The sequence below is a fragment of the Monodelphis domestica genome, chromosome 1 (genome assembly GCF_027887165.1).
Source record: "Monodelphis domestica isolate mMonDom1 chromosome 1, mMonDom1.pri, whole genome shotgun sequence".
Classification (NCBI taxonomy): Eukaryota; Metazoa; Chordata; class Mammalia; order Didelphimorphia; family Didelphidae; genus Monodelphis; species Monodelphis domestica.
In genome coordinates, this window is record NC_077227.1 from 422,171,815 (window position 1) to 422,189,957 (window position 18,143).

The window sequence follows — 18,143 nt, forward strand, 5'->3', positions numbered from 1 at the left end:
TTTCAGGAAGCTTTCCCATATTCTTTACTCATTATGCAAGGTAACCGTGCATATGCCTAAATAAAGAAGACTATATAAGCTAAAGAAAAATACTTTCTAGAGTTTTACCATACTTACTCTCATAAGAAACCAAATAAAGAGAATGATCTTAACAAATATCCCTCCTTCCCAAGTTTCTTATCCCTGCTCTGGAAGCTATATCCTACTTTAGGACCCCTTGCTATAGAGGCTCAGACCTGGAAAGGATGTGAGAGGTCACCTGGGCCAACCCCTTCCTTTTCCCTGAGGTCCAGAGGTGTAATTTACCATTTCCTTCAGCTAGTGAAGCAGAGCTGGGATGAGACCCAGGCAAGGTCTCTTATTCTTTTATGATGCAACCCCCTGCTGGAAGCCCCTTGAGGGCAGGGACAGGATCTCTTACTTAGGGCTGAAGATGTGACTCCTCCTCTATAAGTGCTACAGCCTCTTAGTTGGAAGAGAAGGAAGAGGGTTGCAGTTAGGCAGGTACTGTTTCCTACTAACATCACTATCTCCTCCCCACTCACCTTTCCTAGGGAATAATTAGTAGGAGCCTATAGTAGGTAGAAACCTGGGATTGGTGGAACAAGAAGGATAAGGTAAAGCTCTGTCCAGGCTTTATATAGAACAGTGGAGTCTGCAGGCTGGTCGGGGCTAGGGGAGGGAGAGCAAGTGTGCTGGAAAGCTGTACAATAACCAAAAATTGTTATAATTAGGGCATGATTTGGACATCTGGAAAGTTTCAGTGTAAGCAGAATTTCAGCAAGCTGCTGCTGGTTCCCAGAAGAAAGTTGTGTGATGAATGATAGGCACAGGCCCTACACAAAGCAGTGCTGGGATTTGTTAAACAATTACTGCCTCCTCTCCTCATAGCCCAGAGGACAGTGATATTTCCCAGGATGCTATGAAAAAGAAAGCTTCTTCCTGCTGACGTACCCAGATTGCTTCTGACAGGTTTCCTTTTGAGACCTGTGCAAGCCCTAGCAGGGGGCTCAAAGGCCAGTGGCATAGGACAGCACAACAGCTAGATCAACCCAGAGTGAAGATGAGGAGGAAGTCCTGTTTGTGGGGTCAGGGCCTGAGTTTGAGCTAGCAGCCCATCTATCTCGGGGCAACTTTGTGAGGAGTAGGGTCTGGTAAGCAAATATTCTAGGGGTTTGAACCAATAAATAAACTTTCATTGGCTCCCCATTATTCACTAAGTCCAACCTCCTTCACCAAGCATTTGATGCCCTTTACAATGTGGATCCAACCCCAAATGTCAGTTAGAAGAGACCTTAGCATGTAAAAAGATAAAGCAGAGAACAAAGAATATCAGGACTAGAAGGGGCCTTAACATATAAAAGGATAGACCAGAGAACAGAGAATGTCAGAGGTAGGAGGAATCTCAGAGCATGCAATGTGAGCACTAAAAATTAAAGATTTAGAAGATCTATTAGAACATAGAATTTTGGAATTAGAAACAGCTTCAAAACAGTGTTAGGATAGAAAGAGACCCTAGAACTAAAAATGATAGAACATGAAGTTAAGTAAAGAAAGTCAGAAATGGAAGAGAAGGTAGGGATTATCTAATTCAGTCCCCTCACTTCGCAGAAAAGGAAAATGAGGCCCAGAGAGGGAGGCCAAGCAACCAGCCCAAGGTCCTGCATGGACGTAGCAGAGCCAAAATTTGACTCAATATCTTCTGACTCCTAGACAGACTCCCTTTTTATTTTGCTAGAGTCTCTTCCCACTCAGACTTATCCTTTGTTCCTCCTGGCCAAGAACTTTCTGCCCCAAACCAGACTTGTCTTCTAACACACTGGAGTTCCGTGGCTTCACTGGAACTTTTTGGAGAGCTGAGGTCGTTTTCAGGGAACACAGCCATATCATGTGACCTAATGATTCCATGACAGGGTGTTTCAGGGATGAGTATTTGTTTTGACAAAGTAAAGTGGTATCCAAGAAACCAGAAGGCTTTGTTTGGGTTTTCCCTGCTGTTTGCCAGACCCAGGCACCACTCAGATAGGAAGGAGGCCCAAGAGGTGAGGTGGGAGTACATACAACTTGTGTCTGTGTAGCACTCGACATCAGCAAAGTATTAATCACACTTTGCAGATGAGAGAGCAGAGGTTTAGAAAAGGACTTAGACAGAGACTTGCCCAAGATCACACAGCTTGTTCGTGAAAGAGCTGCTGCTAGAACCCAGATCTCTTTACTCCAGGGTTGCTTCCACTGGCAGGAAGCCTTGGTTGATGCCCCTTTGAAATTCAGCCCAAGGTAATCTTTGGGGCTCCTTTTATTTTCCCTGCAGTGTCTTCCCACGGGAGCTGAAGGAAGTCTTTGCCTCTTGGAGGCAAGAATGTAGTAATCGGGGCCGACCAGACATCAGCGAGCGCCTCATCAGCGCTTCCCTCTTCCTGCGTTTTCTCTGCCCTGCCATCATGTCCCCTTCCCTCTTCAGCCTACTCCAGGAGTATCCGGATGACCGGACAGCTCGAACATTGACCCTGATTGCCAAGGTCACACAGAACTTGGCCAACTTTGCTAAGTAAGTAGAATCTCCCTGGTAATAGATAAGCATATGAACACAGACACATAGGTACAGACACAGACAGACAGACACACATGCATGCACGTGCACACACACACACACACATTCTTTATCTCTCTCATAAGGAAGCCCAAAAAAGAGCTGCTGCTTCTTTTCAACATCACCAATAAGAATAGCTCCCGTCTCTGTGGTACCTGACCATTCCCTAAGTCTTCTCACAATAACAGAGGCTGTCTGATATACTAGATTGAACTGCAGGGCCAGGATGATCTGGATTCAAGTTCTACTCACACCCACTGACTGAGTGTCTCTGGGCAAGTCAGCTAATCTTCAGTGCTCTAGGCAACTCTTTATGACTATACATGAGGGAGGGAGGGAGGAAAAAAAGGAAGGAGGAAGGTAGCAAGGTTACAAGGTGGGAAGGCAAGGTGGCATTTATTAAGCAGTGTGCTTAGCGATTGCTATTATTATTCCCATTTAACAGTTATGGAAACCGAGATAGAGATTAAGTGACCTGCCCAGAGTCACACAGCTTGGTTAGATGTCTGTAGCTGGATTTGAGGGGTTTTCTCCACTAGGTATTCCTCATACCAATGAAATTACAGGTCCAATCCCTAACCTATTCTGTTTTATCTTGTCCTGTCCTCTGTCCTATCCCATCACATCCTCACATCCTCTGGGAGGCTGAGAATATGCACATTACTACCTTTATTTTCAGATGGGGAAAATAAGAAGAGATCTCTGTTGGGAATCAATAACCCCTCAATTTTCTGTAGTATATTGTAGTTACAAAATGGTTTCCTCACTACCTTGTCATGGTTTTTATGTCCTGATTCAGCCACTTATAAACTCTAGAACCTTGCAAACTCCTCAACTTTGTTTCTCCTCTGTAAGATGAGTGTGGTATGGCAGGAATCACTGTCTTCAAGGACACCTTATGAAGACTCTGCACGTGGTTGTTGGGAAGAAAATGCTCTGTAAAATTAAAAGGGCTTTGGAAATAGAAGCTTTTACTGTTAGTTATTATAAATAACAGTGTTGGCTAAGTGTCAGTTGGGTGATACAGCCGGCAGGTACGAGAGCAGTCAGAGAAGGCTTTATGGAGGAGATGAGCCTTAAAATCCAGAAAGAGTTGAGATCTCTGTAGAGGGCACATCAAGTCATGAGTCCTGGAGAACTGGCTGAACCAAGATAGGAATGAGCTTAGTATGTGTGTCTTGGGAACAGTGAGATGATTAACAATTATAGTTCACATATTTATAAAATTTTATATCTTGGGTTATTTGTGAGCCTTATAAAAAGAACCCTGGAATGGAAGCAGGACAGGAATTAATATAATTTTACCAGGAGAAAATGGAGGTCTAGTGTGAGGGAAGTGACTTATTCAAGGTGTCACACACTTGCATGAAGTCTCCATTTCTTCTGACTTAGTGTCCAGTGTTTTCAATTTCTTTTCTATTTATCCCAAATATATGCTAGGGGTTCTGTAGCAAGAACCATAGGAATTATCTGTTTGAAAGGTTCAGGACCCAAGGGTTCCCTTTCTAAGGGAGAAGTGCAGGATCCTATTTGGAGGAGCCCTGAAGCATTTGTCCTGTTAGACATTGTTCTCCCCAACCCTTCACTGGGAAAACAGTAGGAGAGCCCAAATCCTAGAAGAGGCTGCCCCTTCTGACCCAGGCACATTCTTCTACTCCATGGCTTCTCAGGCTCGGCCTGGGCTCCAGAGTTTCCTAAAGTGACAGTGGAAGGAAATACAGCTCCTTTCAGAGTGCCAGGACCCTCAAGGAGTCATCTGGCTCATCCTTTTTGTGTGTACTGGCTACCTTGCCTGAAGTGATCATCTAGAGGAATGAATGGATCAGGCTGAAGTAAATCAAGTCCTTGAACCATGAGGTGCTTTGACAGAATATAGAGAGAGTGGTTTCTAACAACATAATACCAGTGCCCACCTTGGTGGAGAGAAGAGACAAAATAGGTTTTTTCCTCGGAGACCTGCCCCAAGAAATCATTTATGCATTGCTCATTGAATATGTTTACCAACATTCACTCATAGGCTAAATGTTTAATTAGTAACAATATTAGAAAGGAAAAGTATATGGAATGATTCCAAACCATGGGTATTCATAGGCCATAGAATCAAGAACTAAGAAGAAAGCCAAGGCCCTCAGAGGGGAAATGATTTGTCCAGGTTCTTGCAGCTGGAAATCACCTATAAGGGATTTTTTAAACCAAAGTATAAGGCCCCCAAATCCAGTGTTGTTTTTCCCTCCAATTGCCCATCCCCAGCTCCAACACTGGTTATTTCATAGCAGCAGACAATATCAGTCCACTTTTCACTTATTCTCTCTGATTGCATTTAGTTTGAGGCTTCCTGGTCTTGTGTTAAGTTTGACTGACCTAGGTCCACATTCACCAATGGTGAGGAGTGATGACTTGGACCATGTTAGGGGGGCAGGAAGGGACCAGCCAGGAGTAGACAGCAAGGCTTTTCCTCACAAGTACTTGTGAGTTGATGTGACTTGGTCATAAGTTATGCAGAGTTCTGAACCTGGAGTCAGGAGAACCTGGGTTTAAATCTAGTCTCACATACTAGTTGTGTGACCCTAGGCAAGTTTGCTTCAATTTCCTCAAATGTAAAGTTAGGATAATAATAGCACCTATGTCACAGGGGTGTTGTGAAGACCAAATGAGTTCATATTTTTAAAACTTTAGCACAGTGCTTAGAACATATTAGATACTTAATAAATTCTCATTGCCTTACCTTCTTAAGAAAAAAAATGCCATTATTTTAGGTCCCTACAGAGTTCCTTCTATTCTTGCCAAATGGGCTTCCTCCAGAAGGAGGAAGAAAAGGGGATGAGGTTCAAACATCAGAATAGAGTAACATAATACTGCAACTTTCTTTAATTTTGATTTTAATTTGAATACTCCCTCTACTGACTCAACATGTAGCCCTTCTATAACTGAGCAGATGGTTTTTTTTTTTTAAGAGTTATTGCAGCCAAAAACTTCATCATCACCCCACAGCTTGGCACCAAGCTTCTTCCTCCAAAGAGCCTTCCAAAAACATCACCTGAAATAGCCTCTCCCTCTGAATCTAGATGGCTCAGAAGTGAAGACAGTAAGGCATTAGTGAAAACAGGATTCTATAAGAAAGTCCATCCTTATAATATCTACCTTGTGAAATTGGAGTCATTAAAACCCTCATTTAACAGAAGGGACAGTAGGGGATTAGAGAGTCAGTGACCTACTACTTGCCCATGGACACACAGCTAATGAAAGTCTGAGCCAAGACTCAAACCCACCTCCTGATTCCAAGGCTAGTGCCCTTCCCATTATACCACTGCTTTTGGTGGATAGACTTCTAATTTGAGAAAACATGTATTATAATTTTTAAAAAAGGTTGACCTCTATCCCTTTCCTTCCCTTAAGTCTTTGGGATGGGTTGTCAATGGGTTGAGCCCTAAGCAGGGTAGGAGACACTCTTTGTGTGTGGCTCAGCCCACCATGACTCCCACAAGGAGCTCATGCTACCCCTGTTTTGTCAGGTTTGGCAGCAAAGAGGAATACATGTCCTTCATGAATCAGTTTCTGGAACACGAGTGGACAAACATGCAGCGGTTCCTGTTGGAGATCTCTAATCCAGAGACCATCTCAAACACAGCTGGCTTCGAGGGCTATATCGACTTAGGGCGGGAACTCTCCACTTTGCATTCCCTGCTCTGGGAGGTCATTTCTCAGTTCGAGCAGGTACCGCAGGGCTGAGTGGGAAGGGGGAGGAGGAGGATAAAGGAAAAAGTTGAAATAATAGCTTCAGAGTGTCAGAGGATGCAGAATATTAGAAGCAAAAGAGGTTTTAGATCATAGAATATTAGAGTTGGCTAGGATTTTTCGACATAGAATGTTAAAACAGAAGAGAGCAGCAGATCCCTAAAGTCCACTTCGATGAAAGGAGAAGGGGGAAGGCCACCAAGGAAGACCCCAGGGAGCCCCTCTCTTCTTTGTGTCCATTCCCCAGCAGGTAATATCTACGTCTCACCGTCTCTTTGCAGAGTACGGTCACCAAACTTGGACCTCTGCCTCGGATTCTGAGGGACGTCAACACAGCCCTTAATAATCCAGCCAGTGTGCAATTGTCAGTGACAGCTGAGCATGCAGCCTCTACTCCAAATACAGGGGGCAGCATCTCTGCAGGGCTCCAGAAGATGGTGATTGAAAATGATCTGTCTGGGTAAGAGCCTTGGCACAAGTTTGGTGGCAAGACTGGGGCCAAATGGGGATGGTGGGGAGATAGACCAAATCCAGTCTCAGATACATGTGGGATTTTCTTCTGCTTTGCGCTTAAGGAGCAAGCATGAACAGGGCACCAGATCTTGAGTCAAATGACCTGTGTCTGTATTTTATATTTGTATAATCTGGTTCATATCACTTCTATGCCTCAGTTCCCCCATCTCTAAATGAAAAGAATCTCTAAAATGAAAAGAATCAACTAAAGCATCTCTAAGGTCCCTTAAAGCTTTGTGATTTTGTTATCCTTCTTTTTCCTCTATGGCTTTAGGAAGCACTTACAGTTCTTAGTGCATACTAAGTGTGTAATAAATGCTTATTGATTAAATAGAACATAAATAATCAATTTCAGTTCCTGCTGTGTCTCTACTGTAGTTATAAACTCTCCTTGAATTGGACCTGTTTTCTTTTCTCCTTGGCATACCTAATCCTGGGGTTCAGTATGTTGTGGACACACACACACACACACACACACACACACACAGAGTCTCTCCTTATTTAGGGTACCCTCTTTATCCTCACTTGGTAGCACCCTGCTGCTTCCTTGGAGCCTCATTTTCTGGGGTGTTTCTCCAGCACTGTGCCCTTGGGATCTCTCTGACTAGTTCATTTGCTCAGAGGTGTTAATTAGTCACTGATAACCCCTCACCCTGGTACCCTTTCCCAGAGGCATTTTATTTTACAAGAGAATTGTCAGCCAGAAGAGTGTTAACCCAATCTCTACAATTGGTTTGGAGGTATAGGAGTAGGTAGATGCCTCTGTACAGAATCATTCCCATATTTTCTTCTTCCCTGCTGAGCACACACTTCTTTCCCTCTCTTCTTTTCTCCCTCTCTCTGCAATTCATGTTCTCAAGGATTCCCTGGTCTCTGTATCAGCTGGTCTTGGGAGTATGAGTTTGATGCCATAATCTCCCTGGCTCCTAGAGAAAGAGACAGGAGTTTCTTGTCCCATAGGGCCCAGCTGTCTCCCTCTGCTCACATTGGGCTGATATTTGCCCTATTTATTTCTCATTTTTCCCTTCAGGGGGAATCTGATCTGATCTACATTCTATGATTTATTTACCATTTTAAATTAAGAATGAGAAAGGAAGACAACCCCCCCCCCCAATCTCTTCCTTCTTCATTCTGATGCTCAGTATGCCCTTTAGGTGCATATCTGTCACAGGGGTCCCCTTGGTCCAACTCCTGGGTTGGCATGAACAAGGAGGCAGCCTGATGGAGTGAAAAATGACTCTTGCTTTAGAGTCAGACAATAAAGGGTTCTAGCCTTACTGGTCTCAGTTTCCTCATCTGATCTATATATTGAACTAGATGAGATATAGGGTCCCTTCTAGCTATAAATCCTCCTGAGACACATCTCACTCCCTCACTCCCTCTTTCTGCCTCACCCACTGTGAGCCCTACAGACCTCCCCCAATCCCTTTCCCAAACCTCCACCCATGCCTCCCTGGCTGTTTTGCTCTGCCCCAACAATAATCTTCCTGCTTGTTCTTCCCTGAATTGATTTATTCTGTTTATTTTGCGCTTTTGCATAGCATTTATGGTTCTTCTTCTTCTCCTTCCCTCCCCACCCCTTCCCTTGTGTGTGCTTTTCTTCCCTGCAGTCTGATAGATTTCACACGGTTACCATCTCCAACCCCTGAAAACAAGGACTTGTTTTTTGTCACAAGGTCCTCTGGGGTCCAACCCTCCCCTGCCCGGAGCTCGAGCTACTCGGAGGCCAATGAGCCTGATGTCCAGATGTCCAACGGCAGCAAAAGTCTCTCCATGGTGGACCTACAGGACAGTCGGGTGTTGGATGGGGGCACCAGCACCCCAGGGGCCTCGGACCCTCTCAATGACAGCCAGTCATCCACAGGGCAGCTACAGGGTGTTTGGACAGCCCGGACAACTCAGAACAGCCTGGCTGGCATGGCCACAGTGCGGCGGGCAGGGCAGACACCCACCACACCCAGTTCTGAGGGCGCACCGGGCCGGCCCCAGCTGCTAGCGCCACTTTCTTTCCAGAACCCTGTATATCAGATGGCTGCTGGTCTGCCTCTCTCGCCACGGGGCTTAGGGGATTCAGGCTCTGAGTGCCACAGTTCGCTGAGCTCTCACAGCAACAGTGAAGAGCTGGCGGCCAGCAAACACAGTGGGGGCGGCTTTGGGAGCGCTGTGGCTGAGGACTTGGCCCGGCGCCCTGGGGAGCTGGCAAGGCGGCAGATGTCGCTCACAGAAAAGGGTGGACAGTCTGCGGTGCCACGGCAGAACAGTGCCGGCCCCCAGCGGCGGATAGACCAGCCGCCACCTCCTCCTCCCCCTCCTGTCACCCGAGGCCGGACACCACCTTCCCTCCTGAACACCATGCAGTACCCCCGGCCATCAAGTGGGAGCATGATGTCCTCCTCCCCTGACTGGCCAGGCAGTGGAGCCCGGCTCAGGCAACAGTCATCCTCCTCCAAGGGGGACAGCCCTGAGATGAAGCAGCGTACCATGCACAAACAGGTCAGTCCTATCAGGACCTGGGAGCCAGCCTGGCCCTAGGAACCAGCACATATTAGTAACTCAGGAGCTCCCTGATCTAATTCCCAAGATAAGGTCCACAGGGATATGTCCATTGTGTTACTTCCTGGGGAGAGTTCTGGAACTAGGTTTGAAGACAGAGTTCCCACCCAACATCTTGGTATAGGAAGAGTGTTTATTCTGCTTTCTTTTATTCCTTCTCATCATTTCACTTCCATACCCTCAAGTGTGCCTTGAACTTCCATATCCAGAACCATCATCCCATGCTCCAGCCAGTGCCTAGTCAGACCTCATGCACCAGCAGGGAGCAGGCTACAGGTTTATATCTAGGCTCATTGAGAAAGTTGGGATGGTCAGGGAGCATCTCTCACAGATTATATATGGGCATCCTCAGTTTGCTTCTATATCCCTTTCAATCCAAGGGAAAATATTTTTGATCTAAGAGTATTCCTTGTCCCCAAATAGTACCCACATCCCCAGGAGTCAAAAGCAGGTCTCTTCTGACTCCAAGATTGGATCTCTGTCTATTAGACAACACTGTCCTCTTATAAGGAGACTTAGCCAAAAGGCCTAAGTCTTGCCAGCTACATGGGACAGAGCATTATCACGTTGCCCATTAAGTAAAAGATTCAATAATCCTGCTGTCCTGCCAAAGTGATTCTGCATAGCAAGAGCCCTGACCCAAAGGAAAAGACAGTGTGGTTTAGTAGAAAGAGACTTGGAGAAGATGTCAGAAGATCTGAGATTTGAAACCTGGCATTACAACTGTCTTGCTGTTACCTTGAACAAGCAAATTCTCTTTGGGCTCAGTGTACTTTATGTAAAATTATTAGACTAGATGATCTCTAAGGTCCTCCTTGACTAATACTCAATGATCCTATGGACCTGGTCCTTCTGGACCTTGTGATGACCTTACATTTCCCACTTGGAGGTCAGGCACTTTTCACTTTGTTTTAGGCATAGTTCTCTAAGGCTGGAGAGTACAGTGTTAGTCCTTGGTTCATTTAAGATTGAAGTTGAAGGTCCAAACTCTATTAGGTCCAACTAGAATCACACTTTACTCCAAGGCTGCTCCAGACAGGCTTGCAAAACTCTCTCAGAGTGGCCATGGGGTAGGAAGGCAGGAAAAGTTCAGTACCAATGACTCCTACCATTAGAGACCATTCTCCCAATGGGGGTGATGTGGGGAAGTTGGTCACAGCATCTCCTCTGGAAAGATGAAGCATTCAAATGTTTAAACTTTATTAGAAGAAAACACTCAATTTTTCTTCCTTTCCTTCTCTCTATCTTTTGTACTCTTCTCCTCTTTCTCTTTTTCTATTCATCACTTGGTCTCTCTGTTACTTAGTTTGTTCTTATCTTTCTCTCCATTCCCTTTATATGTATTCCCTGTGCTTCCATCTAAGCCCTGCTCTTTTCCCCTCTCTTTGTATGTCTTTTTGCCTCTTATCTCTGTCTCTGTCTCTCTCCCTCTGACCTTCTCTTTCTATCTGAGTTCTTCTTAGCCCCCCTCCTCAGCTTCTATTCTTCTCTTTGCCCATTTCTCATACCCTCTTTTTGTTCTTCTGTGTTAGTCTTATTCTTTCTCCTCTTTTTTCTTTCTTCTCCTTTCTTCTTTCTTTCTTCTTCCTCTTCCCCTTCCTCTTCTCCCTCATACTGTCTTTCACCCTTGAGCTCTCTTCAATCTTGCAGCCTTTCTCACTTCCTTTGTATTCTGTCTCCTTTCCCTTCCCTTCTTCAATGGCTTTCTTTCTCTTTCTCAGCCCTTTCCTATCTCATTCTCTCTATACTATCCCCTTACCTTAGCCCCAGTCCTCCTCACCCCACCCTTCAGGTCCCGTGTCCTTCTAGTCCTTGCCATTTATTTCTCTGGTTCTGGCTATATGTCTCATTGTAGGCCCCTTCACCTGTGAACCCCAATGCACTGGACCGCACAGCCGCTTGGCTATTGAATATGAACATGCAGTTTTTAGAAGATGAGAGCTTTGACCCAGACCCCAAACACAGGGATAAGCTAAGGAGTAAAGAGGAGCTCAGCCAAGCTGAAAAGGTAATCTGAGACTGGCCCCCAGCATTTTCCATGACTGGAGCCAGCCCTTTCAGAGCCCAGGGACCTGGTGTATGGTGACCATGCCATACTGGGGTGGAGGAGGGGATATCAGAAAATGGGAATGAATGACCCAGGGAAGAGCACCACTCAACCACATCCTGAGGCCAGCCCCATCCATCTATGCTTTCTCTCTTTTCTTGGCAACTTATTTAAGGGTTATTATAGTCACACATCTGACTATTGAGGCAGCAGATAAAAGGAACCCTAGTCATGAATTCTAAATCTAGTTCTGCTCCTTACCAGCTGGGTGACCTTGTGCTTATATGACCTCTTGTTTAGGAGATTCTCTAAAGTCCCTCTCAATCATGTGGTTTTGGGGCCCTATGGCCCTCTTGGAACTGCTTGTCTTGGGCAGCAATTCTGACATCTCTAGGACTTGACAGCCTTGGTTCTAGCCCTAATGTCAGGATGCTGGAGAGACCTAGAAGGTTCCAAGTTCACCAGAAGGAGGTGAATGAAACCATCCTTAGTTCTCAGTGCTGTGCTGAATAAATGTAATATGGGAAGTTTTCCATGGTGTTTTTGGAAATGTGAAAATTTCCTCTCCTACTCCCTGCCCCAAATCAAATCCTTTCCCCTGATTGACCTTCTATGAACTATGAACTAGTAACACATCTGCAAGCTTTCTAAACATAAGCTACTTCGGAAGAACCTAGAGTTGTGGAAAATAGGGCAGGCTTAGGAACCAGCAGAATGGGGTTTAGAGCCTGCTTCTGCTTCTTCCATGTAGTATGTACTGGATTTGGTGTGAGAGGTTCTGGGTTCTACTCCTGCCTCAATGACCTTGGCAAAGGCACTTATCCTCTTATTCTCTGCAGGTTTCATCATTAAATAAAAGGGTTGGACTAGATCCCTAAAATGCCTCCCAGCTCAAAGTCTGACCCTGAGCTAGTCACTTACTTTCTCTGAGCTTCAGTTTCTTTGTATAAAAAGTTTTCCCTATGCTTTCCATGTTCTTGGCTTCCATAATTGACCTAGGATAGGCATAAATTATAATCCAATATCCTCTTTTGGGTTCTAATTATGCTAAAGTAGATAGCTTCTGAGAACACTATTACCTCTAATACCCTATCATTCCATGTTAATTTGGGAGAACTAGATATTTAGGATCAGAGGATGAACTAAAAGACCTTTTGGGGTTCCTCCTCCCTGAGGATTTTCAGTTCTTTCTCCTCTTGAGTGAGTGCTGTAGACTTCCTTCCTTCTGTTCCTTTTTTCTACCAGGAAGGCGTGGGGCTCATTAGATAAGTCTAACTTCCATCTGAGGTAATAAGTAGCTTCAAAAGAGTAGTGGTCTCCTCAATACTGACTGATGGAGCTCACCCTGCAATCAGAACTGTGTCCTGAAGAATAGAGTGGAAAAAGGAGACCAGTCTTTAAGGAGGCTCAAATCTGATGGCTCAGCCCTCTTCCAAGTCTGAAGGAGAATGAGACCACTCAAATCACCTCCTTTCAAACTAGCTCTTTATCAACATAATGCATCCTATTACCTTCTCATCATCATCCCCTGTCATCAGTGGTTAACATGAACATTTCTCCATTATTTTACAATGATTGTTAATGGAGAAAGAGGCAAATGACTTGGAATCAGAAGATCTGGGGACAAATCCTTGTTCTTCTATTTGTTCTGGCAAGTCATTTAATTTTGCACATCAGTTTCCTTAACTGTAAGAGGGAGTTAGATGATTACATGACTTAAATTAGATGACTTCTTAATATCTCTTTTGGTTCTGTGTTCCTATAAGATGAGGACTCGCTTCCCTCCGAATTCCCCTTTCTCCCATCCATCTCTGTTGATTGACTGAATGAGTTCTTTGCATTTCCCTGATCCTGGGCACTCTTCTTGGAACCTGTTTTGCAGGTGTCTCCTTCCATCCCATCTGGTACACTTCAAAAGAGTGTTTAAAAGAAGATACACTCTCTCTTCCTATTATACTTTCTTGCCTACAGGTCTGAAAGTGCTAGGGGTCAGGAACAAAACTTCCTTTTCCAGACCCCAGGCATGGATGCTTGTGAGCTAGTGTGGTACCAGGGAAAGAAGACCCGAGTTCAAAACCCTGCTCTGTCATCATCTCTAGGACTTTGAGATTGTCAACTTCTCTTTACCTCAGTTCTCCTAGTTGTAAAATTAAGCTGGATTGAGGTCCCTTTCTAGATCTTTATCTTATGATACTAAAAGAAAATTCTTCCTTCTCCCACTACCCCCATGTATAATTTCCACAGGACTCTGCCTAAACTATTGGAATCCTTAATGTGGCCCAATACTCCATTGCTAGAGTGGTTAAAAATTAGGTATCACAGTTCTGTGTATACCTCAGGGTATTCCTAAGCCAAGATACCCTTTTATCCTGGGCTCTTGTATCCTAAACTTTCCTATGCTTTGCCCAGCAGAGTAGCTCCTGTCACCCTTGCCTTCCTCTGAAGTTTCTGCCTCCTAGAAAGTTGTTGAGGTTCTAGGGGTCCCAGTTTGCTGGAGAGACTAGAAGGCCTTAAAGCCTTAATGTTTGTGCCACAGACTCCTTTGGCAATGTAATGAAGCCGAAGGGCCCCTCCTCAGAATGATATTTATAAGTGTGCATAAAAAAAAAGTACATAAAGGTTACAAAGGAAACTAATTTTACTGAAATACAGTTATCAAAATATCTAAAAATGTAGTTCACAGAGATTAAAAACTCTTACCCTAAAGGAAACAGACACACCTGAAAGATTGTCAGTCATGGCCAATTGTTGGTTTCTCTGAGAATTCCTGATGATATCCTCCAGGTTGTATTTCTAATGACATAATGATGTCCTCTTTGTGAAAAAACCCCTCTCCCCAATCCCTTAGTGGGAAGGCTGGTGTCAGAAGAAAGACTTGATGTGGTTCTCAGCTGCTACCACTTGCCTGGGTCTGGGGGTGGGGAGAGAGGAAAGGGCACAAGGAATTTCCTGGCTTCTCCTTGCTGGATGATGCTGGTCATTTGATCCATTCCATCTCTGCTACCTGACTCTGGGCTGCTTTGGGTGCTGCCTCTCCTGCTTGTTTCATGCACAGAGCACATTGCCTCTTCTTTCGTTCCTCAGCTTATTTTTTAGCTATTGAGTCCCTACCCCACCCCTTTTTTTCCCCCTTTTCTCAAAAGTCAAGAGATCCTCATGGAGCTGAACCGCTGCGCTGAATCACCTAGATTTGGTCTACCTGGTGGCCCAGTGCTCTTGCCTCCCTACACCTTAGCCCCTTTTCTGTCTCTGCTGGCTTCCCCTCAGATGGATGGATGATCCCCTCCTCATCCTGAGGAAGGCAGCTCTGTGCTGACACCCACACATACATGCACACACATAAACCTATAAATGGGAATTGAGGAGCTTTGCATCTCAGGCTCCCACCCTCTGCAACAGCAAAGAAAATCCTAAGCATCCCCCCTCAGAGCTGAGCCTTTTATTGGGTTTGGGTTGGAGTCTCACATGTTCTGGCAGAGGAATAGCTAGGAGCCCAGGTCTAATGATTCAGTTGAATTCCCGGGGGCAGCCCAAGCCCCAGAGATCACCGTGGCCCCAAGTGGGAAGCACGCTAACAATCAATCTGCTCTGTTTTTCTTGTGTGTGCCTGCATGTGTTGCATGTCTCCTTGCTGTCGGGCTGTCCCACCAGGACATTGTAGTGCTCCAGGACAAGCTGCGCATCTCGAACAAGAAGTTGGAGGAGTATGAGAGCAGGTTCAAGTGCCAGGAGGAGACAACCCAGAAGTTGATGCTGGAGTACCAGGCCCGGCTGGAGGAGGGTGAGGAGAGGTTACGAAGACAGCAGGAAGATAAGGAGATTCAGATGAAGGGCATAATTAGCAGGTGAGGTCGGCAAAGCCCTTTCCTGTGGCTATCACAGAACTTTCCCCCATTCCCAAGTTCTTCTGCCTTTCTCTGAATGAAGAGAAATGTGATTCTGTAGTCTAACAGATGGAAAAGATCTGGTGCTGAGTCAAGATCTTACCATTTAATTTGCCATGTGTGACTTTAGACAAGCCATTTGCCCCACTCCATGATCATGATTTCTTCTGTAAAGTGAGACTGATAATGCTTATACTCTTTTTTTCAGGGAGGCCATGAAGGTCAGCTAAGACATTAGTTGTCAGACTACCTTCCTTTTGTGGGTCAGATGTGATAAGGTTTGAGAAAGTCCTTTGTAACTTAGAAAAGCTCTCAAAATGCTAGATAATAAGAGCACAAGTCTGAGAAACAAGAATCCTCTGCCCTAAACCTGACTTTACCTATATGATTCTCTGTATGACCGTGGGCAAGTAACTTTGAGGCCTCAGTTTCCCTGTCTGTAAAATGTGGTTAACAGGCCCTTCTCTGTCTCCTCTACTAGGGTATTATAAGGAAAAAATGAGATGTTAGGAGGCAAAGCATTTTGAAAAAAATTTTAAAGGAAAACATAAAATATTACAGCATTAGGAATTTTGGTTCCAAAGATTGAACAAATCTCTGCCCCAATCTTTCTCTACTTTTCAAAGTCATCAATTTATGATATAACCCAAGACTCAGCCTAGGTGTTGGGTGATAAGGCACCACCCAGCAAGTCAAGCCCACAGGTGCTCACAAGAAAAAAGAGAGAGAAAAGGATCCGTATGAAAGTTGATTTGCTTTCGACCATTTGCTTTATTGTGGTATAATGAAAAAAGCACTGGGCAGAGAATAAAGAGAACTAGCCCTAGGCCCATTCTCTACCATTTCCTATATGTGTGACCTTAGGCAAGTCACTAACCCTTTATGAACTTACATTTCCTCTAAATGAAGAGATCAGATTAGGCAATGCCATCTATCTAAAAATTGTTGTGGAATAAAAATCACTTTCTGAGTTTTTGCAGGCAATATTGCATAAAGTTTTTCTTTAAAAACAACAAAAAATAGTGGGTCAAGTTGACTCACTTCTCCAAGGATCATAATATCACATAAACATACAGTGAAGGTATGAAAGCACTCAGGAGATCTATTAAACCCAGACTTTTATTTTTCTACAGTGCCTAAATTGAAATGCACTTAAGGAATACTTAAGGGTTGTTTGTATTATGCTGGCTTCAACATTTGGAAAATATCTTCTTGGACACGGGAAGATATAACTTGAGGTTACAGAAAGAGAGTAGGTGAAGGGAGATTGGAATGCATGCTTCCTTACTTCAAACCTCATGAAAAGGACAGTTTTTAAATGGAAGTACTGAAGCTAAGTTGGCTTCTACACATCCTTTATTCTAAGATGCCTTCTAGCTTTGATATTCCGTGTTCCAAGGCCCCTCCAGTTTGCACCATTCTTTGCTTCATTGGCCTTCCAGCTGCGACATTTTCTGTTCTAGGGGCCCTTCCATTTGTGACATTCTGTGTTCTAAGGTCTCTTCTAGCTCTGACTGTTCTGATGTCCCTTCTAGCTGCATTCGCTATTATAATGGCCTTTCCAGCTGTGCGCCATTCTCTGTTCCAAGGACCCTTTCATCACTAATGTCATATGTTCTCTGTGCAGCTTGAGTTCTGACAGTGTGTAATTCTGTTATTTTTCTAACCTTGCTCAGGAGCCAAAGTTCTGACCTCACTCACAAAACTGTCAGGCCTCATTTTCACCAGAGATCTCCTCTAGAGGAAACCGTTGTCCTCTTGTGCATGGTCAATGACAGAAACATCTCGCAGTCATGGGTATTGCTCATGTTTTCTTTCTCTAGGTTAATGTCAGTGGAAGAGGAGTTAAAGAAGGACCATGCAGAAATGCAGGCAGCAGTGGACTCCAAACAGAAGATTATTGATGCCCAGGTTGGGAGCTGTTTTCCCCATTCATCCTCCTTTGTTACTTCTCCCAGATGGGAGGGGACAATTCCATTTGTTTAAATGAATGAGCTCCCACAAGTCCTTGTCCTCTCTTCCCACCCACACGTGTCTGAGAACTGTGCTAGCTGCTTATGTGCGGGAAGGTGATGAAGTTGTAATCACGTAGGAAGGGCAGTGTGAAAGCCCTCTGAAGGGAAGCTTTCCCCTCACCTCTCATGCTTACTTTTGACTTCAGAAACAAGAACACTGTAGCTGGTTGGGGGGTGACCAGGGTGGAAGAGAGATTGTCTATCTGAGAAGGGTTGGAAAAAGTCATGTAGATTTAGCCCTGGAGCTACGATGCCCTAAAGCCTAGGTGAGAATGATAGGGAAGAGATTTGCCCAACTCCCATTTTATCACAGCAGAGTTAAAATGACCATTGGAAATATTGATGGATCTAGCCATGCCCCTCCTTGCCAAGCCAACAAGCCTGGTATTGCCTAGGTTACTAGATCAGGGGAATTTCACAGACACTCTTGATTTCAGGAAAACATTTTATAGTGTTCCATGATATTCTCATATATAAAATGGCAAGATTTGAGTTAGATTATATTATTGTAAGGTGGAACCATCAACTGTCAATCATTTATTAAGCACCTGCTGTGTGTGACTGAAACTGAGCTAGAGATGAGATACAATGAACTAATCCCTAATCTTCATCTCTATATATGAGAGAGAGGGCAAAGAAATTGAGACTACTCCAATCCCATCTCTCTCAAGGAGCTTACATTCTAGTGGGGAAGATAATGAAGGCATCTATCATTATATGCAGAATAAACATTAAGAGAATAAATGTCAATAAAAACCAAATAGTTTGGGAGAGGGTGAGCCCTAGTATTTGGAGGGATCAGGAGA

General features: G+C 44.5%; 1 protein-coding gene across 28 annotated transcripts in view; it reads left to right on the forward strand.

Moving 5' to 3' along the window:
* The window catches only part of DAB2IP (DAB2 interacting protein), a 332,379-nt gene that overhangs the window by 305,901 nt on the left and 8,335 nt on the right, over positions 1-18,143 (forward strand). For 15 of the 28 annotated variants that reach the window (XM_056812051.1, XM_056812048.1, XM_007474585.3 and 12 more), the window contains 7 exons: positions 2,312-2,548; positions 6,103-6,304; positions 6,607-6,785; positions 8,449-9,331; positions 11,247-11,399; positions 15,090-15,283; positions 17,146-17,233. In XM_056812051.1, the coding sequence (XP_056668029.1) occupies positions 2,312-2,548; positions 6,103-6,304; positions 6,607-6,785; positions 8,449-9,331; positions 11,247-11,399; positions 15,090-15,283; positions 17,146-17,233 (1,936 nt within the window). The remainder of the gene's footprint in view (positions 1-2,311; positions 2,549-6,102; positions 6,305-6,606; positions 6,786-8,448; positions 9,332-11,246; positions 11,400-15,089; positions 15,284-17,145; positions 17,234-18,143) is intronic. The other 13 variants (XM_056812057.1, XM_056812060.1, XM_056812049.1 and 10 more) reach the window with 3 other exon arrangements.